This window comes from Heliangelus exortis, chromosome 8, assembly GCF_036169615.1.
Source record: "Heliangelus exortis chromosome 8, bHelExo1.hap1, whole genome shotgun sequence".
Taxonomy (NCBI): domain Eukaryota; kingdom Metazoa; phylum Chordata; class Aves; order Apodiformes; family Trochilidae; genus Heliangelus; species Heliangelus exortis.
The window spans coordinates 863,991-883,644 of record NC_092429.1 but is presented as its reverse complement, the minus strand read 5'-3'; the positions used below and the strand labels follow the sequence as shown (position 1 = coordinate 883,644).

The following is a 19,654-nucleotide window of genomic DNA, read 5'->3' as shown; positions in this document are numbered from 1 at the left end:
TCAAGATCTCTAGAGAACAGTTTACCCAGGGAGGTCGTGGCTGCCCCATCCCTGGAAGAGTTCCAGGCCAGGTTGGATGAGATTTGGAGCACCCTGGGCAGGTGGGAGGTGGAGAGGGGTGGCACTGTGTGATCCCTCCCAGGGCGGAAGGCCTTCCAACCCAACCCCCTCCACGATGCGATCATCACCGAGCATTTAACCATACCATTAAGCGCTACGGCGGGGCTGAGGCCTCAGAGAGCTTTGACGAGTTCTGCGGGACCTCAGCACCGCCCGGGCGCTCCCTCCCGCCCTTCCCGCCCAGCGCCTGAGGCAGCGCGCGGCCGCCGCTTTCCCGCCCTCGCTCTGCGCACGCGGGGGAGGGGGGGGGAGGGGCGGGGAGGGGCGGGTGAGCGGGGGCGCACGCGCCGCGCGCATGGGCGGTGGGGGCTGCGTGGGGGCGCGCGCGGCGCGGCTGCGCGCAGGGTCGGTGCGGCGGTGCATTGTGGGATACCGCGGCCCGGGCAGGCTGGTGAGGCGGGACCGGGACCCGAACCCGAACCGAACCGGGACCGGGGGGGAGAGAGCGAGAGAGAGACAGGGAGGGAAGGCAGGAGGGAGCCGGTAGGGAAGGAGCTCCCTCGGGATTAACGCGGTTCTTCTTCTCCTTGCCGCTCTCCCGCCCGCCGCCGGCGCAGCGTTGGAGCCGCGGCAGCGCCATGGCCTCGAGCAGCGGCACCGACGTGATCCAGGTCACCAACGTCTCCCCCAGCGCCAGCTCCGAGCAGATGCGGACGCTCTTCGGCTTCCTGGGAAAGATCGAGGAGCTGCGCCTCTTCCCCCCCGAGTGAGTGCGGCCTTTCCTCGCTCCTCACCCCACAACCTTCCCTCCCCTCCCGGCCTCCGCCTTCCCCTCCCCCCTCCCAGGCCCGACCCGTGGCGCCCGCCGCGCCTCACCCGGGCCCGGCCCCGTCCTGCGGGCCCCGTCCTGCGGGGGTGCTCGGGGGAGAGCCGGGGGGCCCTGCGCTCCCCTTTCTCCTCGCTGCGGAGCTCAGGGCCCGGCCGCAGATGTAATTATTCGCGTGATTGCGTTGCGCGCCCGCGGAGGGGCAGGGGCCGTGGCTCCCGGCGCGGGATCCCGCCGGTGAAATGCACGATTCTCCCTTCAGCACCGCGTTCCCGGGCTGTCCGACAAAACCTCTACTTCATCCGGAGGGGCTGCCTGGGCCGCTGGCCGTAAAAATAGAATTTTGATGCAAAATGTGCAAATTCTTGGCAAGAATTGTGCGCGAAATGGGCGGTCGGTCACAAAGGACACAGGTTCATTTTGTTAGGCAGGGCTCAGCCTGGGGTCTGGGGTTGTCGGCTCCATTTCTTTTACAGACCCCGACGTCGTTTTGTGTTGGTGTTTTGCAAATGTACTTTGTAAGTGAAAAGGTTTCTTTCTGCCAGGGTGGGTGAGGATTGTCTGGCAAAAAAATCACTCAAAAACACAGTCGGGTATTTTAATACCTGAGACTATTTGGATTTACTTACTTTAGGGGGAAAAAATTACCACAAAGTATTCTATTTTTTTTTCATCATGGGATCTTGAATCCCTGCCAGCACAAACCCAGGAAAATTCACTCATCCTGCACATCCAGGAACACTATTTCTGGTATTCTTGTAGTTTGCTGCTTTGGGTTGGATTTTGGCAATTTCAGGTTGGAAATTGAAGGAAAATGAGTGTATATGTAAGTGGGATTGAGGGAGAGTTCCTGACACGAGAGTTACCTTGTTAAAGCTGGGATAGCTCTGTTAAAAGGCAGAACCCTCAATGCTCAGCAGCCACCCTTAAACAGCCCCAGTTACTCGGTGTTTATTTTGACATTTTGTCCAATTTTACGGGAAGGTTCCTTAAGGCAAAGCTGTTTCCGACACGTTCTAGTTTTAGATACATATTAACTCGTTTGTTCAAAGATTACTTTTGTGATGTCAGAGTAAGTTTGTTTCTAGAGGAAGGCGGTGCTCCTGCCCCTCCAGTGCTGGTTTCTTTCTGCCTCCTTTGTTCTCTCAGGGTGTGCCTGTCACTCCAGCTGGGTCATTGGGGTGCTGAGAAAAATCCCCAGCTGCCTGCCTGCCCTTCCTGCTCTCTGAGAGGGTGGCAACAGCCTGCTGCAACCCAGCTGCCAGTGGCTCCAGTTGGAGGACCAGAACTTTAAACGTTTGGCTGAATTTTTTTCTGTATTTCAAAGCCCAAATGTAAAGAGGAAGAAGATACTTGTTCATCTAGTAGGGATATTTTGAAGATTTATAACTTGTATGGAGTCCTAAGTATTGAAAAGCCACTGAAGAAGTTAATGCAGGGCAGGAAATAGAGGGGGACAAACCAGGCCTGGTGCAGAAGATGCAGAAAATGCTGAATAGCTGGTGAAGTGAACATTGTTGTGCATCCTCATTATAGAATCTGTGGCTTGGTGGAAAAAAAAATATTTAAAAATTGTCTGTGCAGCTGATGCTGGAGCAGGCACTCCTGGTGTGGGGTTAATTTTTAACTGTACCAGTTGAAGGAGGCTTTGTGCCTTTCCCTTTCTGTTGCTCATACAGAGATGCCAAGGGCTCAGACACCCCTAGACCCAGTGTGGATTCTGCTGGGGTGCTCAGGGAGCTGATCTCTGGGTCCTTTAGAGTATTTTCCTGTAGTGGCAGGTTCTTCTGTTTCTTCTAGAGCCTTTTTTCTGCCTTCTCCTTTAAACTTCAGGTCCTGACTTTCCTGCCCGTGTGCTCATCCATTTTTGGAGGGTAGAGGATCTCAGTTATGATCTGTACATTCTCCCCATACTCTGAATCTCTTGATTCCCAGGTTATCCAGGGCTCCTTTCTTGCACAAAGTATTTCCCAGTAACCAGTCCTGTTCCCATGGCTCTGCCTCTTTCTTTCATCTTTCTTTTGCTCACTTTGATTCTGCTCTCCCCTGATCCTTATTCTCCTGGGCTTCCAGATCAGGTAAAACCAAAACTTCCTTCCATTTCTCCCCTCACCCCTCCTTATCCCAGTCTGTGCCAGTGCCTATCACAAGTCTGATGTATACCTCAGCTTCACATGACATCTTTAATCCACAAACAGCTCTGGGACTGCTTACATTTTTCCTCCCCAAGCTCTTTCTTCCCTCCTCCTCCTGCTTTTCCCCAGCTCTGTTGCCCAGCTCTTGTCTTTATGGTATTCCATATGGCTTTATCCTCCACGATGACAACTTCTATCTCCAAATAAAGCACGTGGGTTGGCTCTTTTTTGGGGAAGTTGAGTTTCTTTGGGTTTTTTGGTGGTTTGTTTTTTTTTAAACTCTTTCTTCCCACCCGTGGGCACGGTAGTGTTGAAGAACACCTCTTGCATGGACTCTTCATTCACTATGATCTTACATCAGTGATAATGCCAGTGCCAATGTTGATGTAAGTGGCAGAAGTATCCCTTAAAATGTTTTAATTTAATACTTAAGGTGCTGATGTTTGATGTCTGAGAGAGGATTACTGCATTTTTCAGTCTCTGATGGATTAGAATAATGATGGCCTTTTTTGGGGAACTGTTTGGAACATTCTGTTCTTGCTGAATTTGTGCTCATCCAGAGCTTGGATTTTGGGATGCCTGGAAATAGTGTCAGGCTGCTTGGTGTGTTTGCATGGCTCTAGGTTCAGTCAGCTGGACAGCACAGCAGGCAGTGTTGCTGCTGGTGTGTTGAAACAGGACATGCTCTGTTTGATGTTACCACCTTATCACAGGCATTTCAAGAATGTTTGAAAAAAATTGTGCTGCATTTATGTAATAAATAGCTTGGGTTTTTTTAGAAGTCACTAAACAGTTGCTCTACGCCAAAACTCCCCGATTTACTTTGCTTTAAAATTTTTCTAGTAATGCTTCAAATGGGGAAGAAAAGGCACCGTTTTGCAGGGTGCTGTGTATTCAGAGACACAGAAGAGTTAATAGTTTCAGTTTTTCTGTCTGGTACTGCTAATCGCTACAGCGTTACTTTCCAATTTATTAATTTGGCAACATGTTGGGTGAAGTGGCTGGTTTTATTTTTAGCATGTTAAAGGCTGCAATGTGCTGGCTCCAATCTGGCTTTTAACATTCAAGCTGAAATTTAAAGCAAATTAAAGTGTGATCTGGTAGGTGTCTGGGGCAGTTCTTGAGTTTGTGTAACATGCACCAAGAAAAACGTGTCTTGGTTGTCTGTCTCGTTGGTGTCAAAGTCATTCTCCTGAGTTGAGACAATTCTGTAGGACCTGATCAACCCTCTGCAGCCCAGAGAGAATCCTTCTGGCAGTGGGGTGCTGCTCTGGTAACTACTTCTGGCAGTTGCTCAATGTCTGAGAAGGAAGAGGATGGTGAAGTTTGGTCTAGAAGCTTGTATGAAATAATACATCTCGTGTATTGATAAGTAGAATCATAGTGGTCTTTTAATCACTGCTCTCTTTGCTTTGTAATTTACCTGAACTGAGTAAGTCAGAGGGTGTAAAGTGTCTGATTTTGTGAACTTCTGCAGTGTACTCAACAGGGAACTTTTTCTGGAGCAGAGGTTTCCTTTGACTCCCTCCCTTCTCACAGGCAGGCCATGAAGACTAATTTTCATTTAGGTGGGCAAGTGTAGTCTAATTTTCATTTTTTGGACTAATTTTCCTTTTGTTTCATGGGAATATCATGCCTAGTAGAACAAATGCCCAGTTCCAGAGGGGGCAGTGAGACTTGTGCAGCTTTTCAGTGACTTGGCTTCACTCAGCCTGGTTTCCTCTCTGTGCTCAAGCACAATGATGTCTGGTACAAAACCCGAAATGGTGTCAGTCCCCTGCTGGTCAGTGGAAGTGAGAAGTGTCCTGCTGCCAGGCTTGCTTCCGGGGAGGTAATTGTTTGCTGTTTTTCTTTCTTTCTTTTCCAGTGATTCTCCTTTGCCTGTTTCATCGCGTGTCTGTTTTGTAAAGTTCCACGACCCCGACTCTGCAGTTGTGGCCCAGCACCTGACAAACACTGTATTCGTTGACAGAGCCTTGATAGTCGTACCCTATGCAGAAGGTTTGTGAATTGTTTAATGGCCTATGAAGCCACCAGATGGTGGCATTTTAATTTCAGTGTAGTTCACAAAAAATGAGGCTTAGCAAAATGTCAGGCGTGTAAGATATTAACATTTCGAAACCCTTGGTATATTGCCATTGGCCCGTGGATCAAATAATTTATTTTTTTTTTTTTTAATCTGTTGCCACTGAACGAAAGTGGCAAGTTTATCTCTTGCTGGTTTTGTGTGTCGTTAAGGTTAGAGTATTAACATTTTAGGCAGAATTATTTGAAAATTTTGCTCTGTTACCAGTCTCCATGAGACGTTTTCCTACCCAGAGGTATGCTGCCAGGTCAGCACTTTAAAGGAAATTGTGCCTTGATGATTTAAGTGTTTGTCACGTGCACGTAGGCATAAATCTCTCCCTGACAAGGGTTCCTCCCTCCCTGGGAGTGCGTGGGAGAGCAGCTGAACGTTTCTTTAGGAGCTGCTGCCACTGCCTTTAGTGGGGAACTTCCCTGCAAGGCACTCGCTGTGAGTCCAGTATACCAAGGGTTTGAATAATTATGCTTTAATTTGAAAGTGAGCTCTTCCAAGAGGTGCCAAATGGGCACTGGTACTAGTATTTTATTCCAAGTTTTCTTGTTCATCCTTGATATATCTTTATAGAATTTCACTAAATAATAAACTCTTCTCTCTGTTATTTGTGTGTGTGATTTTTGTAGTGGAGAAGGCAAATGCAAAGCCCTTCCAGATGACTGAAAAACAGTGGGTCCTCTGCAGCTACAGGGGATTCTAGACATTAACTAAAGGCCAGCAAGCACTCAAGTCCCAAAGTGTTTTCCTGGTGTAACCACTTGTTAACTACATTTTCTCTTCTTCTTTTTATTTTTACATTTTAGGGTGTTACAGTAATTTGAAAGGCAATGAGCAGGGTTTTTGGAACTTACCTTAAAAACAAACTGCTGAGAAGACACCTCTTCTTACAGAAGTCTTATTAAACTCTTCTAGACTTGCTTTAGAAGTAACTAATTTCCATTGTACTGTTTCTTGATTTACTTCTGAAATGATAAGTTGTCCCAGATCGCTTGAACTAAGTAAAATCTCTGCAGATTAAGTTGAACTACAGTAATAAATTTGATACATGGCCTGGGTTCAGACCTGTAACCAGACATTGTCATGCTGTAGGCTGTCTTTTGAGGCCTGGGGAGCTGTTCTTATCTTTGTATCCCTTAAACTTACGAGATACAAAAACTCAAATTCAGGTTACAAGATACCAAAGCTTAATTGCTGGAGTGTAGGAGTCTGCAGTGTGACCTTTGATTGAGGCCTGCTGCTTCTTCAGAGGGCAGGACACATTCTGAAATTGCCACTGAGTTCCGGGTTCTGCTTTTGCTAGTGTAGATGTGACAGCACAGTGAAGGCATCTTGTCCTCCTCTGGGTGTTAAATCATGATACAGCAGCAGCCCCTCTCACTTAGAACTGAAATACTCTCCAAGGCCCGTGGTGAAGAAGTTTTAAGGTTAGAGCTTAACTTCTCCAGCAAAGATAAAAACATCTTTCTCTTTGTCAGTCTGACTTTGTCCATGATGGATATATCTGGCACAGAGAGAAACCTGCCCAGTAGTTTTGACTCAGATTGTGTAAAGAAAAGAGGATTAATCAAGTAGATTATTTTAACGGGCCTGTTTAAACCAAGGAGTTCCTCGTGGGCCCCTCCTTGTGGTGTCCTGGAGGTCCAGGATGTGGGGTTTGGCCCAATGGGGCAGCGTGTCCCAGCAGAGATGTTCAGGCAGTGAAGTTGTGCCCCAGGTTTTGTAATCCTGTCTCCCAGTCCTGTCCTGGAGCACAGCTTTCCCTGCCCACCCTCACAGCTCCAGAAGCTGCTGAAGCACCACGCAGCAAGGTTCTTAAAGCCATAGTGAAATTGCTCGTGTGCTTAAAGCCAGGCCTGTGCTTAACTACTGTGCTGAACTGGGCCCTTCTGTATTTGATTTTCTGTTGTGCTAATTCTGTATTAATATTTGCCTGCCACTAAAGTGTTTATTGTCTGTTTAGTGCAGTAATTGTCCCCCATATCCCAAGCGCACTCCAGTTTTAGCACACACAGACAGTTTGGTGTTGGCTGTTGCTTTGTGTTATAGAGCTATACACAAAGTCTACGGTAAGGTTTAGTATTTGTAATTTTCTCTGTGATATTCCTAGATTTGGAAGGAACTCTTTAAGATTAAAGATGGCTGGGGGGGGTGTTTAGGTTCTTTGGTTAATGTTTGTTTCTTTTGTCTGTTTCTTTTTCTTTCATTTCTACACATTCATGCAGTATTTCATGGTTCTAACAAAGCAGCAGTAAAAAAAGCTCTTGAAGCATGAAAATTAACTGGTGAGGGGCCTCATTGCTTTTTTTAAAAAATTGTAGTTTATTTATTTATTAATATTTTTTTTAAAAAAACAATTAGAGGATCGGATGCATGAATTTTTTTTTAATGGATGCAGATCTTCTATGCGGTGTCTCAAGATAAGTCTGAGGATTTGTATTTAGATGCCAGAAATGTTGTAGTAGCACTAATTTGAAATGTTTAGCTATAATTGATAAATATCCTCTGAGACATAATTTTGCATGCAAAATTACCCCATAATCTCTCTGTAGGCTTGTTGATATATTGATGCATTAATGCCCTTTATCTAAATGACCTTTTTCCCCCCTCTCCCTCCATAACTTTTGGTATCTAAATTGATGACAGCTCAATGACACAAGCAAGATATCAGTGCTGTGTATTATACATTTGTTTATATTATCGGCACTTCTCAGTATAGGTGGAAGGAACCATTACCTTTATTTAACAGTGGTTTTTCTTTTTTGTTGTTGTGTTTTACAGTTCTTTTCCCTGGTTCAGCCTGAACTATATACCAGGCCCTGCTGAAAATACCACCCAACAGTTTTCTTCTGCAGCTTATCCAGTTTCTCTTAAGTGCCCTGTACATATTGTATGTTTTATGATGAGATGCAGTTTCTTAATATGTTATTACAGAAACACTACTGGTATTTGCAACTATATAGTAAAATTGTTTTATTGAACTCTCTCATTTTGGGGGCTTGGGCACATTAACAAATTAATCCATCTGTATAGGGCTTTTGCTGTTGGATAGAATAAAAAACACCTACACAATGCCTTGTTCCACAGTAGGACCCTTACAATTCCATGTGCAGAGCAGGCAGTAAAAGCAGACCCTTGTCTGTGTTGGCTGCAAGATTTTGGGCCAGAAGTTTCTTCTGAAATGGCAGTCTGTAAGCAGCACTCTTGGTACAATAAGCATGGCACATGTTGGAACAAATGCATTTTACTGCACAGGTAAGGAATGTGCCACCCTGCACTGCACGTCTGCACCCAGCACCCCCAGACACACACACACACACACACACACACACACACACACACACACAGGATCTGCAGGGACTTTTCATGCTCATGTGACAAGTCAGCAAAAGCCCTACGCTTGATTCAGCCACAAATATTTCCATGCCTTCTCTTTTTAAGTTTTACGAAATTTGTATGGTAGGTGTAAAAGAAAACATAGTGAACTGTACCATATTATTAACCCCTAAATCAAACTTTTTTTGTCTTGTGTATCTTGATTTTTCTGTGTGCTTTATAGTGAAGCAGCCGACACGAGTCGTTGTTCATAAAACAGCTTTTGAAAGTTGAGAGCACACCCCTGGAGAACCGACTGTGCTTGCTTACGTTTGGTTCATGACTTAAAAATCGAGTACAGGTGATGAAATCTTGGCAGTGTTAACAAAAAAGTAGTGTGTATTGTGCTATTTTTTTGCTCTAGAAACTTAACCATTTGTAGAGAAAAAGGAACAGTCAGATTTTCACACATTGAAGTTGCATTCTGACAAAAAAAAAAAAGATTAATGATAAATATTACTAGACATCAAGCTTTGTATTTTAGCCAACATAAGTACTTTCAACAAACTCAGGTGGTGTATCAGGGAGACATTTTCTGGGTGTATTTGTGTTTTTTCTGCCTTTGAAGCGGGATGCGTTCTAATGCGAGGCTGTTTCTCTGCAGGAGTCATTCCTGATGAGACTAAGGCTTTGTCTCTCTTGGCACCAGCTAATGCTGTGGCAGGTCTGCTGCCTGGAGGTGGACTCCTGCCCACTCCCAACCCTCTTTCTCAGGTAAGGCTGAAGGCAGGGGAACAGAGAGATGGATTTTCTTCATTTCTCACTTCCTTTCCGTTGGGTTTTTTTTCAGGAGAAATAAACTGATGTGCTAATGCTGATTCCTAGAATGTTGTAGTTTGTGTAGCTTGATGGATTGCTACAGCTGTCTGATATGAATTGTGGCAAAAGAGTGATAAGCTGCTAGATAAAATGCCTTATTTCCCTAACATGATGCTTCTGGTGTCACAGAGGCCCTGTGGTTGTATCTCTCTCCCCTCTTTTATCTGCTCTACACTCACAGAGGGGTTTGATGAGCAGTAGGGAGCTCAGAGATTTTTAATTCCTGAAGTTCAGGGAGCTGACATGCTGTGCATTAACCTTCAGTTAATACTCCAGCTGAGGGGAAGAAATTGCAGCCTGGATTTGCTTGTTATCCAAACACACAAGAACTCATGTGGAAGATAAACAGCAAGACTCATACATTGTGGAAAAAATGTGGTTAAAGCAGACATCTTAAACAAGAGAGGCAAAGGACAAGAGGCAATTTAACAAGAATAATGCTTTGTTAATTCTGCAGTTCTCAGATCTGCTTCACCTTGTGCTTTTGCTTTTTCTTTGTGTATCTTCTGTTAGGATTTCTGTTAGCATGAAGATGTACTCCAGTAGTTCCTTTAAGCATAGATAGAGGGAAAATCTGAAGTTCAGCTCAGAGCCTCAACAAAAAGGGTGGAAGAAACAATCTTAAAGACTATGTCTGTAAATTCCTGACAATGGTTGTGTAACCACCTTCAGTTTTGGTTCCATCACTGTGAATCTCAGACTGCTCCCAATCCACTCCATGGTAAAATGTATTTAACACATCCATTTCCTGGAAAAACGTGGTCATCTTTTTTCAGCCACATCTCGAAAACTTGTTCCATAGCTCCTTTTGATTGCTGCTGAGAGCTGGGCATCCAACCCAGTAAAATCAAATCAGAGCTGTGGTTGATGTGCTCAGAATCAGAGTGGGAATGTGGCTTCTTTTTCATAGACTGCAGGGAGAAGCCTCAGCAGTTCCAAGAGATGATCTGAGTGAAAACCTCACTGTCAGACAGCGACAGGCTCAGCTCCCTTGCTCCTGGCTCCCTGCTCTTGCTGCTGCTTTCATGCCAGCTCTGGAGCTCATCAGATCATTCTGTGACTTATTGTGTTAGCTGGATGCAGACAGCACAAAAATCAGTTATCTGATGGCTCGTTGGGTGAATTGGTGGAGAAATGAGTCTGGAGTGCCAGAGCAGTCAGAAAGGAGGCAGTGAGAGGGGAGGGAGGGAGAGCCAGGCCTCGTAGCAACAGCACAGCCCTGTGTGGCTTTTCACACAGTGTGTGTTTTGTTTCAGTGTATGATTTGATCATCTCACTTTAAATGGGCAAGAAAATGAGGTTCTTTAATGAGGCTTCTAGATTAATTTAAAGAATTCAGGCCTAGGCCATCATCCTTCTTACCCTTCAGCAGCTTTTCAGCCAGTTTGTCAGTTTTAAGCAAAACTGAGGAGTTTGCAGAGATGTAATAATATTGTATTGTCTTTTAACATAATGCATGTTCATTTCAAGCCTGAATTGATATAGAGATGCAGTAGTGGGCTGGGAAACTTAGAATTAATTTTCATTTTAACACTGAAAAAGAATGGCACTCTCAACTGTTTCTTGAATCCATTGGGAAGTTTTACTTTATACTTCTTTTTCCCCATACTCATTGGGATGGAGAGGAATTTCATTTTAGAATATAGAAAGGAAAAAATCTTGCATGTAAAAAGCTTTGGAATACCTGGATAAAGAAAACTTAATACTTTCACTGACCTTAATCTAAGTTTTCTGTAGCTAGAAGTCTTAAGTAAAACCCAGCTGAAATTTCCACATGCCTGGTGCTTGGGAGTCCTGACCTAGGAGCAGTTTATCAGTGTGGCTTTGTCTGACTGCTGTCCTTGTTACAGATTGGTGCTGTTCCTTTAGCTGCTCTAGGAGCTCCTGCTCTCGATCCTGCCCTTGCTGCTCTTGGGCTTCCTGGAGCAAACTTAAACTCTCAGGTATGTCACACCTGCTAAAATTTTCCCTTTTTGGTGCATATGTAGTTTCACTAATGTATGTGATGCCCTCCGTGTTCACTAATATATTAAATAGCTTTTATTATAAATATAGAAATATTATTATATTTATAATAGATTAATGTATTTAAATATGAAATAATTATTTTTTCTGTCCAGGAAAGGTCTGTGTTTGTCCACTTGGGAAAAAAAAAAACTACCAAAGCACCACTGGAATGTAATACTTACATCCTCACTACCATCCACAAGTTTTAAGTGGAACAATAGTGCTTTTTGCTCTGTAAGGTGCCTAGAGACTGTTTTGTTTAATCTGTAGACCTTTTGCTTTAGCCACTGCTGTGGGGACATGCAAGGAAGATAATCCTCAGCACATACATCTTCACCATGGTTTTAATTTTATGGTTTTTTTCTTCCCTCACAGTCTCTTGCAGCAGATCAGCTACTGAAACTTATGAGCACAGTGGATCCAAAGTAAGCATCAGTGTTTACAAATACCTGTGTTGTAAAACACTTGGTCTTGGGAATGTGTTGTGATTCAGCATCCAGTCTTGGTCCTGCTGGATCTAATTCAGGTTGGAGAAAAGTTGAGCCTTGTGCAGACACTGGTCTGGGCTGATGGGTGTTAGAGCTGCCAGAAGATAAAATTGGCACATCTTATTACTTGATATTTGGTGACTTTTATTTGGGTGTTCAGAAAGGGGATAGATGAGTTCAAAATGGTATTGCAAGTAGGGAGGATTGCAGCACTTACTATCAGTGTGCTGCCAGCTGTTTGTGACATTGCAGTGGGATGGCAGGAGCAGAAACCACTGAAAAAACAAAACATTGGACAAATTAGTAGATGAAAAGTGTACTAAATGCAAAGAAATCAGGTCTGCCTCAGAGAGCCTGTGTACTGCAGCGTGCAGGCAGCTTTGGAGAAGTCTTCCAACTCCCAGCTGCAGGACAACTACCCTGCTGCTCTAGTACTTACTACAGTACTTACACAGGCTTCTGCCCACCTTGCTTGGCAGTGGAGTTCTGGTGAAGTCAGAGCTGTCTGGTAAAGCTGTGCATGAGCTGTTGTCACTGTTAGTACTGTTCTGGCACATTCTTTTCTATTTCAAACTGACATTTCTGTAAGCAGGCAGTGCCCAACTGCACAAAACACCCAAGGTAATGGGATGGTGAAACATCAGTCAGGTGTATAGGGTGTACCTGGTTGGCCTCAAAGCCACTCTGTAGAACACATCTTGGAACTTTACATTTTATCTCAGCATGGCTGATGAAAAACCCAGCACCTGAGTTACTGCTGTGTCCTGGGGAGGTGCTCCTCTGGGGGTGGAGAACTGAAATTGTGTTGTAAAAAATGTTCTGAAAAGTGTCAGTAGAAACACATCTGTGCAGGACAATGCAAACTTTGCTGCTGTTTATTGATTACTGGGGTTTTAAGAGCCATTTGTGCTTGTGTTTTGTGAGACTATTTTGAGCAGGGATGTCACATCTTGCACTTGCAGCTCATTTACCTGAATGATGACACAAGGCAGGCAGATTCTGACTGACTTAGGTTAGGCTGCAGGCTGCCAGTCTAGGCATGCACTTGGATTCAGCAATACTGATTTTCTAACCTTCTGTCTTATTTGCCAGGTTGAACCATGTAGCTGCAGGTCTTGTTTCACCAAGTCTGAAATCAGATACCTCCAGTAAAGAAATAGAAGAAGCTATGAAGAGAGTACGAGAAGCACAGTCATTAATTTCTGCTGCTATAGAGCCAGGTAATTTCAGCTCCTAGAGCACCTCATCCAGTTCAAGGTGGATCTTTGATGTAGGATGAGATAAAAGCTAACAGCCTGCCAAGGCACTGACTAAATGCTTCCACATTCTGCAGAGCTTAATTTAGAGTTGGCAGGCTTTTAATTGCCCTAGAGTGATGATGCTGCATGTGCCCTGCAGAATGATGCAGGGAATTAATCATCTGTGTTTTTCCCCCAAATTCATTTGATCTGAAGATGGCAAAGTGCTTCAGCTTCCCCTGGCTGAAGTTCCTACTCCCAGCTCTGAGATGTCACTGGAAACCCCAAGTGACTTGACCACTTGGCATCCTCATGCTGTTTGTGCTTGGGGTTTAGTTCTTTTCTTTCACTGCCTCATCTGTGGAAACCTGTAAATAATTCTTTTGTAGCTTATTTCAGTAGATTTTATTTTGGAATGAGATGCAGCAGTTCAGATATGACTTTGCTATATGTCACATCCATGCCTTTGTCCTGTGTTCAATGTTTCCTTTTCCTTAAAAGATGAAACATAGGTAAGACTTAATTTCAAAGCGGCAAAAAATTTCTATTTTTTTTTTTAAATCTAAAATCTACAGTATTGAAGGCCAGCTTCTTTTCCTATATAAATCTTTTTGAGGGCTACAATAACAAGGTTTTTTTACCTGGCTTATTCCAGACAAAAAAGATGAGAAACGAAGGCATTCAAGGTCAAGATCACGCTCAAGGAGGAGGAGGACACCTTCTTCATCTAGACACAGGTAGTTGGCTTTTTTTTGCTTTTAAAAAATCCCCCATAGCTGAAAAAATTTCTTCAGAACTGCTTCTTGGAAGTGACATTTCACTCATGGAGGCTGACAGAAGGATGCAAATAGTCTGAAGAAGGCTGAGGGTGGGATTTGGCTGTGGTGTGAGATGAGATGGAGGCCTGCCTGTGTCTGTAGAAAGGATGGCTGAGAAAAGGTAGAAGAAACTACCTCAAAAATACCTTAAACTACCACAGAGAGAAAAGTGGAACAGAAACAAGGCTTGGTTTTACACAACCCTCACTACTGTGAGCACCTCCAAGCCATCACAGCCTGTCCATTGGACAATGGTTCCTTAAACCTCTCCTGTCCTCAGCCTCTTCCCAGTGTGCTCATGTGCTAATTATAATTTGAGGCTTCTCTGAGCACTGCTCTTTATGTACAGGGAGTGCTTCCTGGTTGGGCTGTTTGTTTGTAGTACATGCAGCAAGTTCAGCTCAGAAGTATCTGGGTGATCATTTACTTGGAGATTAGTTCTGGTCAGGTGGGCTGACAAGAGATCTTACTGTCACCCTACCCAGTCAGCAATAGATGTGGCTGGTTGTGCTTCTCAGCCCCCGTTAGGCAGTGATACCAGCAAGCATTGTACCTACAGTCTTCCCATTTGTACTTCTTTACCCTTTGCATATCCAGTAACTGGTTAATATTTGTCTGTCGACATTTCCTCACACAAACTTTACCAGCTGTCCTCTCCAATGGGATGGGTATTTTCCTACAAGGAGAGTAGTTAAAAGCTGTTGGAAGCATCATTTCTCTTTTGACATCTCCCATCTCTGCACTTCCTTTTTCCATTTCCTTGTTGGACTCTGCTCTTTTCCTGGGTGCTTTTTTCTGTGCCATTGTGCATTCCCAGACCTGCCAGTTCTTGCATACCTGAGTGACTTGCCCCTGGGTTGGTCCTGCTCTGGCAGGGGGGTTGGATTCAAGGATCTTCAGAGGTCCCTCCCAACCCCTGCCATCCTGTGCCTGATGAGTGTATCCCTGTGTTTCACTTCCCTCTCCAACGTGTTGCTGGCAGACGGTCCAGAAGCAGGTCCAGGAGAAGATCCCATTCAAAATCCAGAAGCAGGAGGCGATCGAAAAGTCCGAGGAGAAGAAGATCTCACTCCAGAGACAGAAGCAGAAGGTCTAGGAGCACATCCAAATCCAGGTAATTGTTTCAGTAGTGTGAGCTGCTTGCTAGAAATGAAACTTTGGTGCTTAATTTAAAGACAAACAAAACTTACCAACCAAAACAACATTGTGCAAGGTGAACTGGTGGCTCTTTTTCAAGTCACAGCCTGTTGTAGCATCTAGAATTGTGTGGCACTTGTGCAGGTGCACAGTTAGCTGTGTAAAACCATGTAACCTGCTTTTCCCAAGAGCTGGCAGAGGCATCAGGCCTGAGCTGACTCACCCTGGCACTGCTTTTAGAAAGCAGGAAATGTGAGCACCTCGACTTGCAGATTTTGTGCTATTTGTGCACAGAAGCTCTGAGGAGCTGTTCCTTTAGTTTTCTGTAGGTAATTGTCATCTTTGTTTCCATTTGTGTCACCCGACTGGCCCCAGAGACACAAAACCCCATTTGTGCCCTCCAGCCTTGTCACTGTCTTCATTCATACCCCTACATAGCAACAGCAGTGACTGCTGCTTGAATTGCTTGAAAATGACTGAAACTTAGATTCTGTGTTTTACCAACAGGGATAAAAAGAAGGAAGAGAAAGAAAAGAAACGTTCTAAAACTCCCCCCAAAAGCTACAGCACAACGAGACGATCAAGAAGCACAAGCAGGTACAGTGCACGACTGCTTTGCTCTGTTTCCAGTCTGCTTTGTCCACTGAACAGAAAGAAACTTTCTGTATGTAAAACATGACAATTCTCTTGTGGGTATATATATATAAATATATATATATATGTCTGCCCAAGTGCACAGATACTCTCTATGATTTATGGGTTTTTTTCCCTCATAGTGCAGGTTTTTTTGAGGCATTGTTTGGGCTATGCATAGTTTCTGCTTGTTCTCTATCATGATACCTTGAGGTTACTGTTAAATTCTTTCCTGAGTTATGGCATAAATACATGCAAAACAGTTGCCCTTTTTCTTTAACAACTCCAGATCTAGCAATATGAACAAGCACAAACTGTTTTCTTTCTGTTTGCAAGAAGAGTCAGGATCCCTGGCAGAGTCTGAGCTGACAATTTGGTGGTGAAGGTAAAGGTAGAACAGGAGACAACTTCACTGATCAGCAGCTCTGAGGGCTTTGCTAGTAGTTGTTGCCTTTCACTGCCTTGTGAGAAGTGATGGTTTTGGAGCCAGAGATGTATTTTTAGCTTAAAAGAAAAAACAACTTTGCTGCCTCTTTCCTACAGAGAAAGACGACGTAGAAGAAGCAGGAGCGGAACACGGTCACCCAAAAAACCCAGGTCTCCTAAAAGGAAAATGTCCAGGTCCCCATCTCCAAGAAGGTCAGTGAGCCTCTTGGCTGGAAAAAAAGGTGTCTGGGTGTGTCTGAGGAATTGCTGGGTGTGAACTGTGGCAGAGAGCAGGGGGGGTTGTGGGCATGGCTGGTTCCTTACACCCACCCCACAGGGTGACTTCCTGAGACAGAGGGTGGATCTCTGCTGCCTGCTAAATTCTGTCTGATTTCCATCAGTTTCAAGCACAGAGCTTCTTAGTGCCCAGAATTCCCACTGTGAGGTATTCCAGGGGGATGAGTAGGAGACCAGAGTTCCCAGTCTGTTGTTGGCTCTGCAGGAGGAGTCGAGGGACTTTTGGGTGGGTGAAGGGTGTATCTTGGTTGCATCCAGTCATTTTTCCCTTTGGATTGGTAACAAACTAGAATTAATCATGGGAAGGGTCTGGCCATGGTCGGTGTTCTAGTGATGGAATGGTGTGAGGGGGGGGTTTCATCCTTTTACACTCTGCATCATTGCAGGCATAAAAAGGAAAAGAAGAAGGATAAAGACAAGGAGAGAAGCAGAGACGAGAGGGAGAGGTCAACAAGCAAGAAAAAGAAAAGCAAAGACAAAGAGAAGGATCGAGAACGGAAATCAGAGAGTGATAAGGATGTGAAAGTATGTTTAAAAACCTCAGCACCTGCCCTGCCCCCCTGGTGCTCCCCTCACACCCACCGGGCTTGGAGAGGGAGTTTTACTGGTGTTTTTTCTCTTGGCAAAGCAGGTCACAAGGGATTACGATGAAGAGGAGCAAGGGTACGACAGCGAGAAGGAGAAAAAGGAGGAAAAGAAACTGGCAGATTCTTCCTCCCCTAAAGTAAAGGAATCTGCTGGGGATAAAGGAGGTGGAGACTCAGCAAGGGAGTCCAAAGTGAACGGGGATGATCACCACGAAGAGGACATGGATATGAGTGACTGAACTTTGCCTTTGCAGTGACCGGAGCTGCAGACGTGCATCAGTGTCATTCCTGTGTGATTCTTTTATGCTGTACTTGTTAATCCTAAATCTAGATGTATACAGCTCTCAGCTATACCTGGTTTGTAAATCTCCTGATACTAACTTGCCTCCAAAGCTTTCTAGAGAGGTAATCATTCTCCTTACGGCCCAAAGGGATTGCTAGCCAAGCAACTTCTACTAACTTGGTGATGCTTTGAGCAAAAGTAAAAAAGCTGCATGCATCTACCTACAGCAGGCATGGACTGTTTGTTGTATGATCTCCTGTAGTATCAGCTCACTTATGATAGTGTTTCTAGACTTTGATTCATTGCAGTAATAGAGCAGTATAGGGAATGCACTGACTGCATGTTGATCGTGGCAGAAACATCCTACATGTTCCAAACCCCACAGCATATGCTGGAGCTACTTAAGGGTCTTAAGTGTGACTACACAAAAAAAAAAAAACAAAAAAACAAAAACAAAGAAGACAAAACAAATTTAGCCTACATCTGAAAATAAGCATCCTGATAGTTTTTAATTTCTTGGGATTTTTTGTTTGTTTGTTATTTTAAAGCCATGTGGCTGGGCTTGGTTTGGTTTTTTTTTCCCTGGTGGGTTTTGTTTGGCTTTGCAGAAGTTAAAATGCACTGACCTTTTTGAGGGCTTTTTTTTTCTTTTTAATCTGTCAGTTCCAATCCATCTCAGGCTGGTTGTAATAGTTTGTAACTTTTCCTCTTGAGCCTTGGGAAGCGAAGAGCTCTGCTCAATCAGTGCCCAGTGATTAAAGGTTGCTTTGTGCAGTTCTCATAATAATCCAGGTTGTTCTGTTTGTTACGGAGATAAAGACATGGCAAAAAGGTGGTGCATTTTACAATTGACCATGGTATGCTTTTAAAAGCAAGTCTACTTGATAATGTACTTTTTACTTGATCTCAAGTTGTATAAACTAATGAATTTGTGTTTACTGTCACTGCAGTAGTAATCTTATGCACACAGTGATTCCATGTTATATGCAAAGTAGTTAGGCAAAGCTGTTTTCTTAGTTACAGAAGTTCAAGAGCTTTTACTTTTGTGCAGGTAAAAAAAAAAAACAAAGACAAAAGTAGGCTGCAGTCTGTGCCATGTTGATGTACAGTTTCTGAAATTGTTTTACAAGACTTTGATAATAAAACCCTTAAACTTATACTCATGTTGCTATAAAACTCTGCTGGTATTTATTTACACCACTGAATGTATGAAACTTTACCTCAGTCATGGAGAGGAGACATTTTTCTTCATCTTATGTTTTCAAAAGACTGTACCAACTCCAGCTCTGTGCCCCTTCAGCCCTTGTTAAGGCTGTTCCCCTAAAGAAGCAATTATTTTATTCTGTATGGGGGGGGGCAATGAAGGGACTGGGCTTGCATGGGAACCTAGAGGTACTGTGGGACAAGTACTTTTTAAAAAGAAAGCTGTATTTGTACAATTTTTTTGTATTTTTCATGGAAACATGAACATTCACCTCTTCAGGCTGGTGAGAGAAGAGCAGCAGGAAGAGGAAACAGTGAGTAGTGGGGAGGTGCTGGTAACCTCACCTGGAAACTTTCACTGATGAGAACCTGGAAGGGTTGGGATGCAGCTGTGACACGTGGTGTTTGAACTTCTTGAATCTGATGAGTCAAAACTTCTTTTTAAAATGTCCTTTTGCCCCAGGCAAAGTGGAACCTGCCCTCTAGGTATGCAGCCTCATCTTTAGACTTTTTGTAGAAAGGGAAACTTTTACCATTTTGAGTATTTTGTCACTAGAGAGAGGTGTGTGTCACACCACCAGCTCTAGGGGTTTATTTCTAGCAGAGAGTGTTCTTGTAATAAAACAGACACAGACAAGGTGCACACTGTGCCTTTTGTTGTCAAAGTATTTATATGTGAAGTACAAGAACATGAACCAATTTATAGGAATAAAGTGTAAATCTCCTCCCTCCTTGGCCCTTGTGGTGTGGAAGTCATTGCCCTGCTATAATGCAGGACCCAGCCAGGGCCCCGAGAGACCTTGGTGTCATTAAATTGGGTTGGGTTTAGTTTATTTATGAACTCTGCCCCTCCAGCTGCAGAAACCAGTTAGAAGTTGCTAATTCCACAGGTAACTTTTGGATTGCCTTTCAGGGGTAGAGCTGTGCCCCCCTCCAGTGTTACCACACATGGCAGCAACACCCAGGCTACAACTGCAGCTGACTGAAAACTTCATTATGGTGGTAGTGTAAGCACCTTCTGCAATTCCAAACCATTTCTCCTTAACTTTGTAAGAATTCTAAAAGCAAACTTTTAACTATAGAGCAACATCCTCATCTCTGCAAGCTCAGCTTCTGATGCCATCCTAAGTTAAAAAAAAAAAAAACAACAACCAACCACACAACCCCCAAAACCATCCTAAAATCTTGATTTAGGAGGTAAGGCAGAATGGCTGCTATGCCAGTGGGTGTCAGACAGTACAGTAA

General features: G+C 44.1%; 1 protein-coding gene and 1 long non-coding RNA gene across 5 annotated transcripts; one reads left to right on the top strand and one right to left on the bottom strand.

The window, feature by feature from the left end:
• Nucleotides 1–404: 404 nt before the first annotated feature.
• SRSF11 (serine and arginine rich splicing factor 11) lies at nt 405–18,363 on the top strand. 3 transcript variants are annotated; one of them, XM_071749847.1, is made up of 13 exons: nt 405–511; nt 678–826; nt 4,889–5,022; nt 9,078–9,187; nt 11,143–11,235; nt 11,675–11,724; nt 12,880–13,007; nt 13,681–13,762; nt 14,826–14,957; nt 15,488–15,577; nt 16,157–16,252; nt 16,723–16,861; nt 16,968–18,363. In XM_071749847.1, the coding sequence occupies exons 1-13, from the start codon at nt 416–418 to the stop codon at nt 17,160–17,162; spliced, it is 1,494 nt and encodes a 497-aa protein (XP_071605948.1). In that variant the 5' UTR covers nt 405–415; the 3' UTR covers nt 17,163–18,363. The 3 variants fall into 3 exon arrangements, with proteins under 3 accessions (XP_071605948.1, XP_071605946.1, XP_071605949.1); XM_071749845.1 differs by having other exon boundaries at nt 16,965–18,363; XM_071749848.1 differs by lacking the exons at nt 405–511; nt 678–826; nt 4,889–5,022 and adding an exon at nt 5,029–8,774 and having other exon boundaries at nt 16,965–18,363.
• LOC139798804 (uncharacterized) lies at nt 11,799–12,881 on the bottom strand. 2 transcript variants are annotated; one of them, XR_011726983.1, is made up of 3 exons: nt 12,759–12,881; nt 12,005–12,369; nt 11,799–11,881 (listed from the first exon to the last, which is right to left on the bottom strand). It is a non-coding gene; the product is annotated as an uncharacterized lncRNA (long non-coding RNA). The 2 variants fall into 2 exon arrangements; XR_011726984.1 differs by having other exon boundaries at nt 12,005–12,062.
• Nucleotides 18,364–19,654: the final 1,291 nt, after the last annotated feature.

Bases quoted from the DNA above. Each gene is read 5' to 3' on its own strand.
- SRSF11 (XM_071749845.1), top strand. From the start codon at position 416: ATGGGCGGTGGGGGCTGCGTGGGGGCGCGCGCGGCGCGGCTGCGCGCA. The intron at 14,958-15,487 runs GTAATTGTTTCA...TTTTACCAACAG, and splicing joins AGGAGCACATCCAAATCCAG to GGATAAAAAGAAGGAAGAGA. The intron at 16,862-16,964 runs GTATGTTTAAAA...CTCTTGGCAAAG, and splicing joins AGAGTGATAAGGATGTGAAA to CAGGTCACAAGGGATTACGA.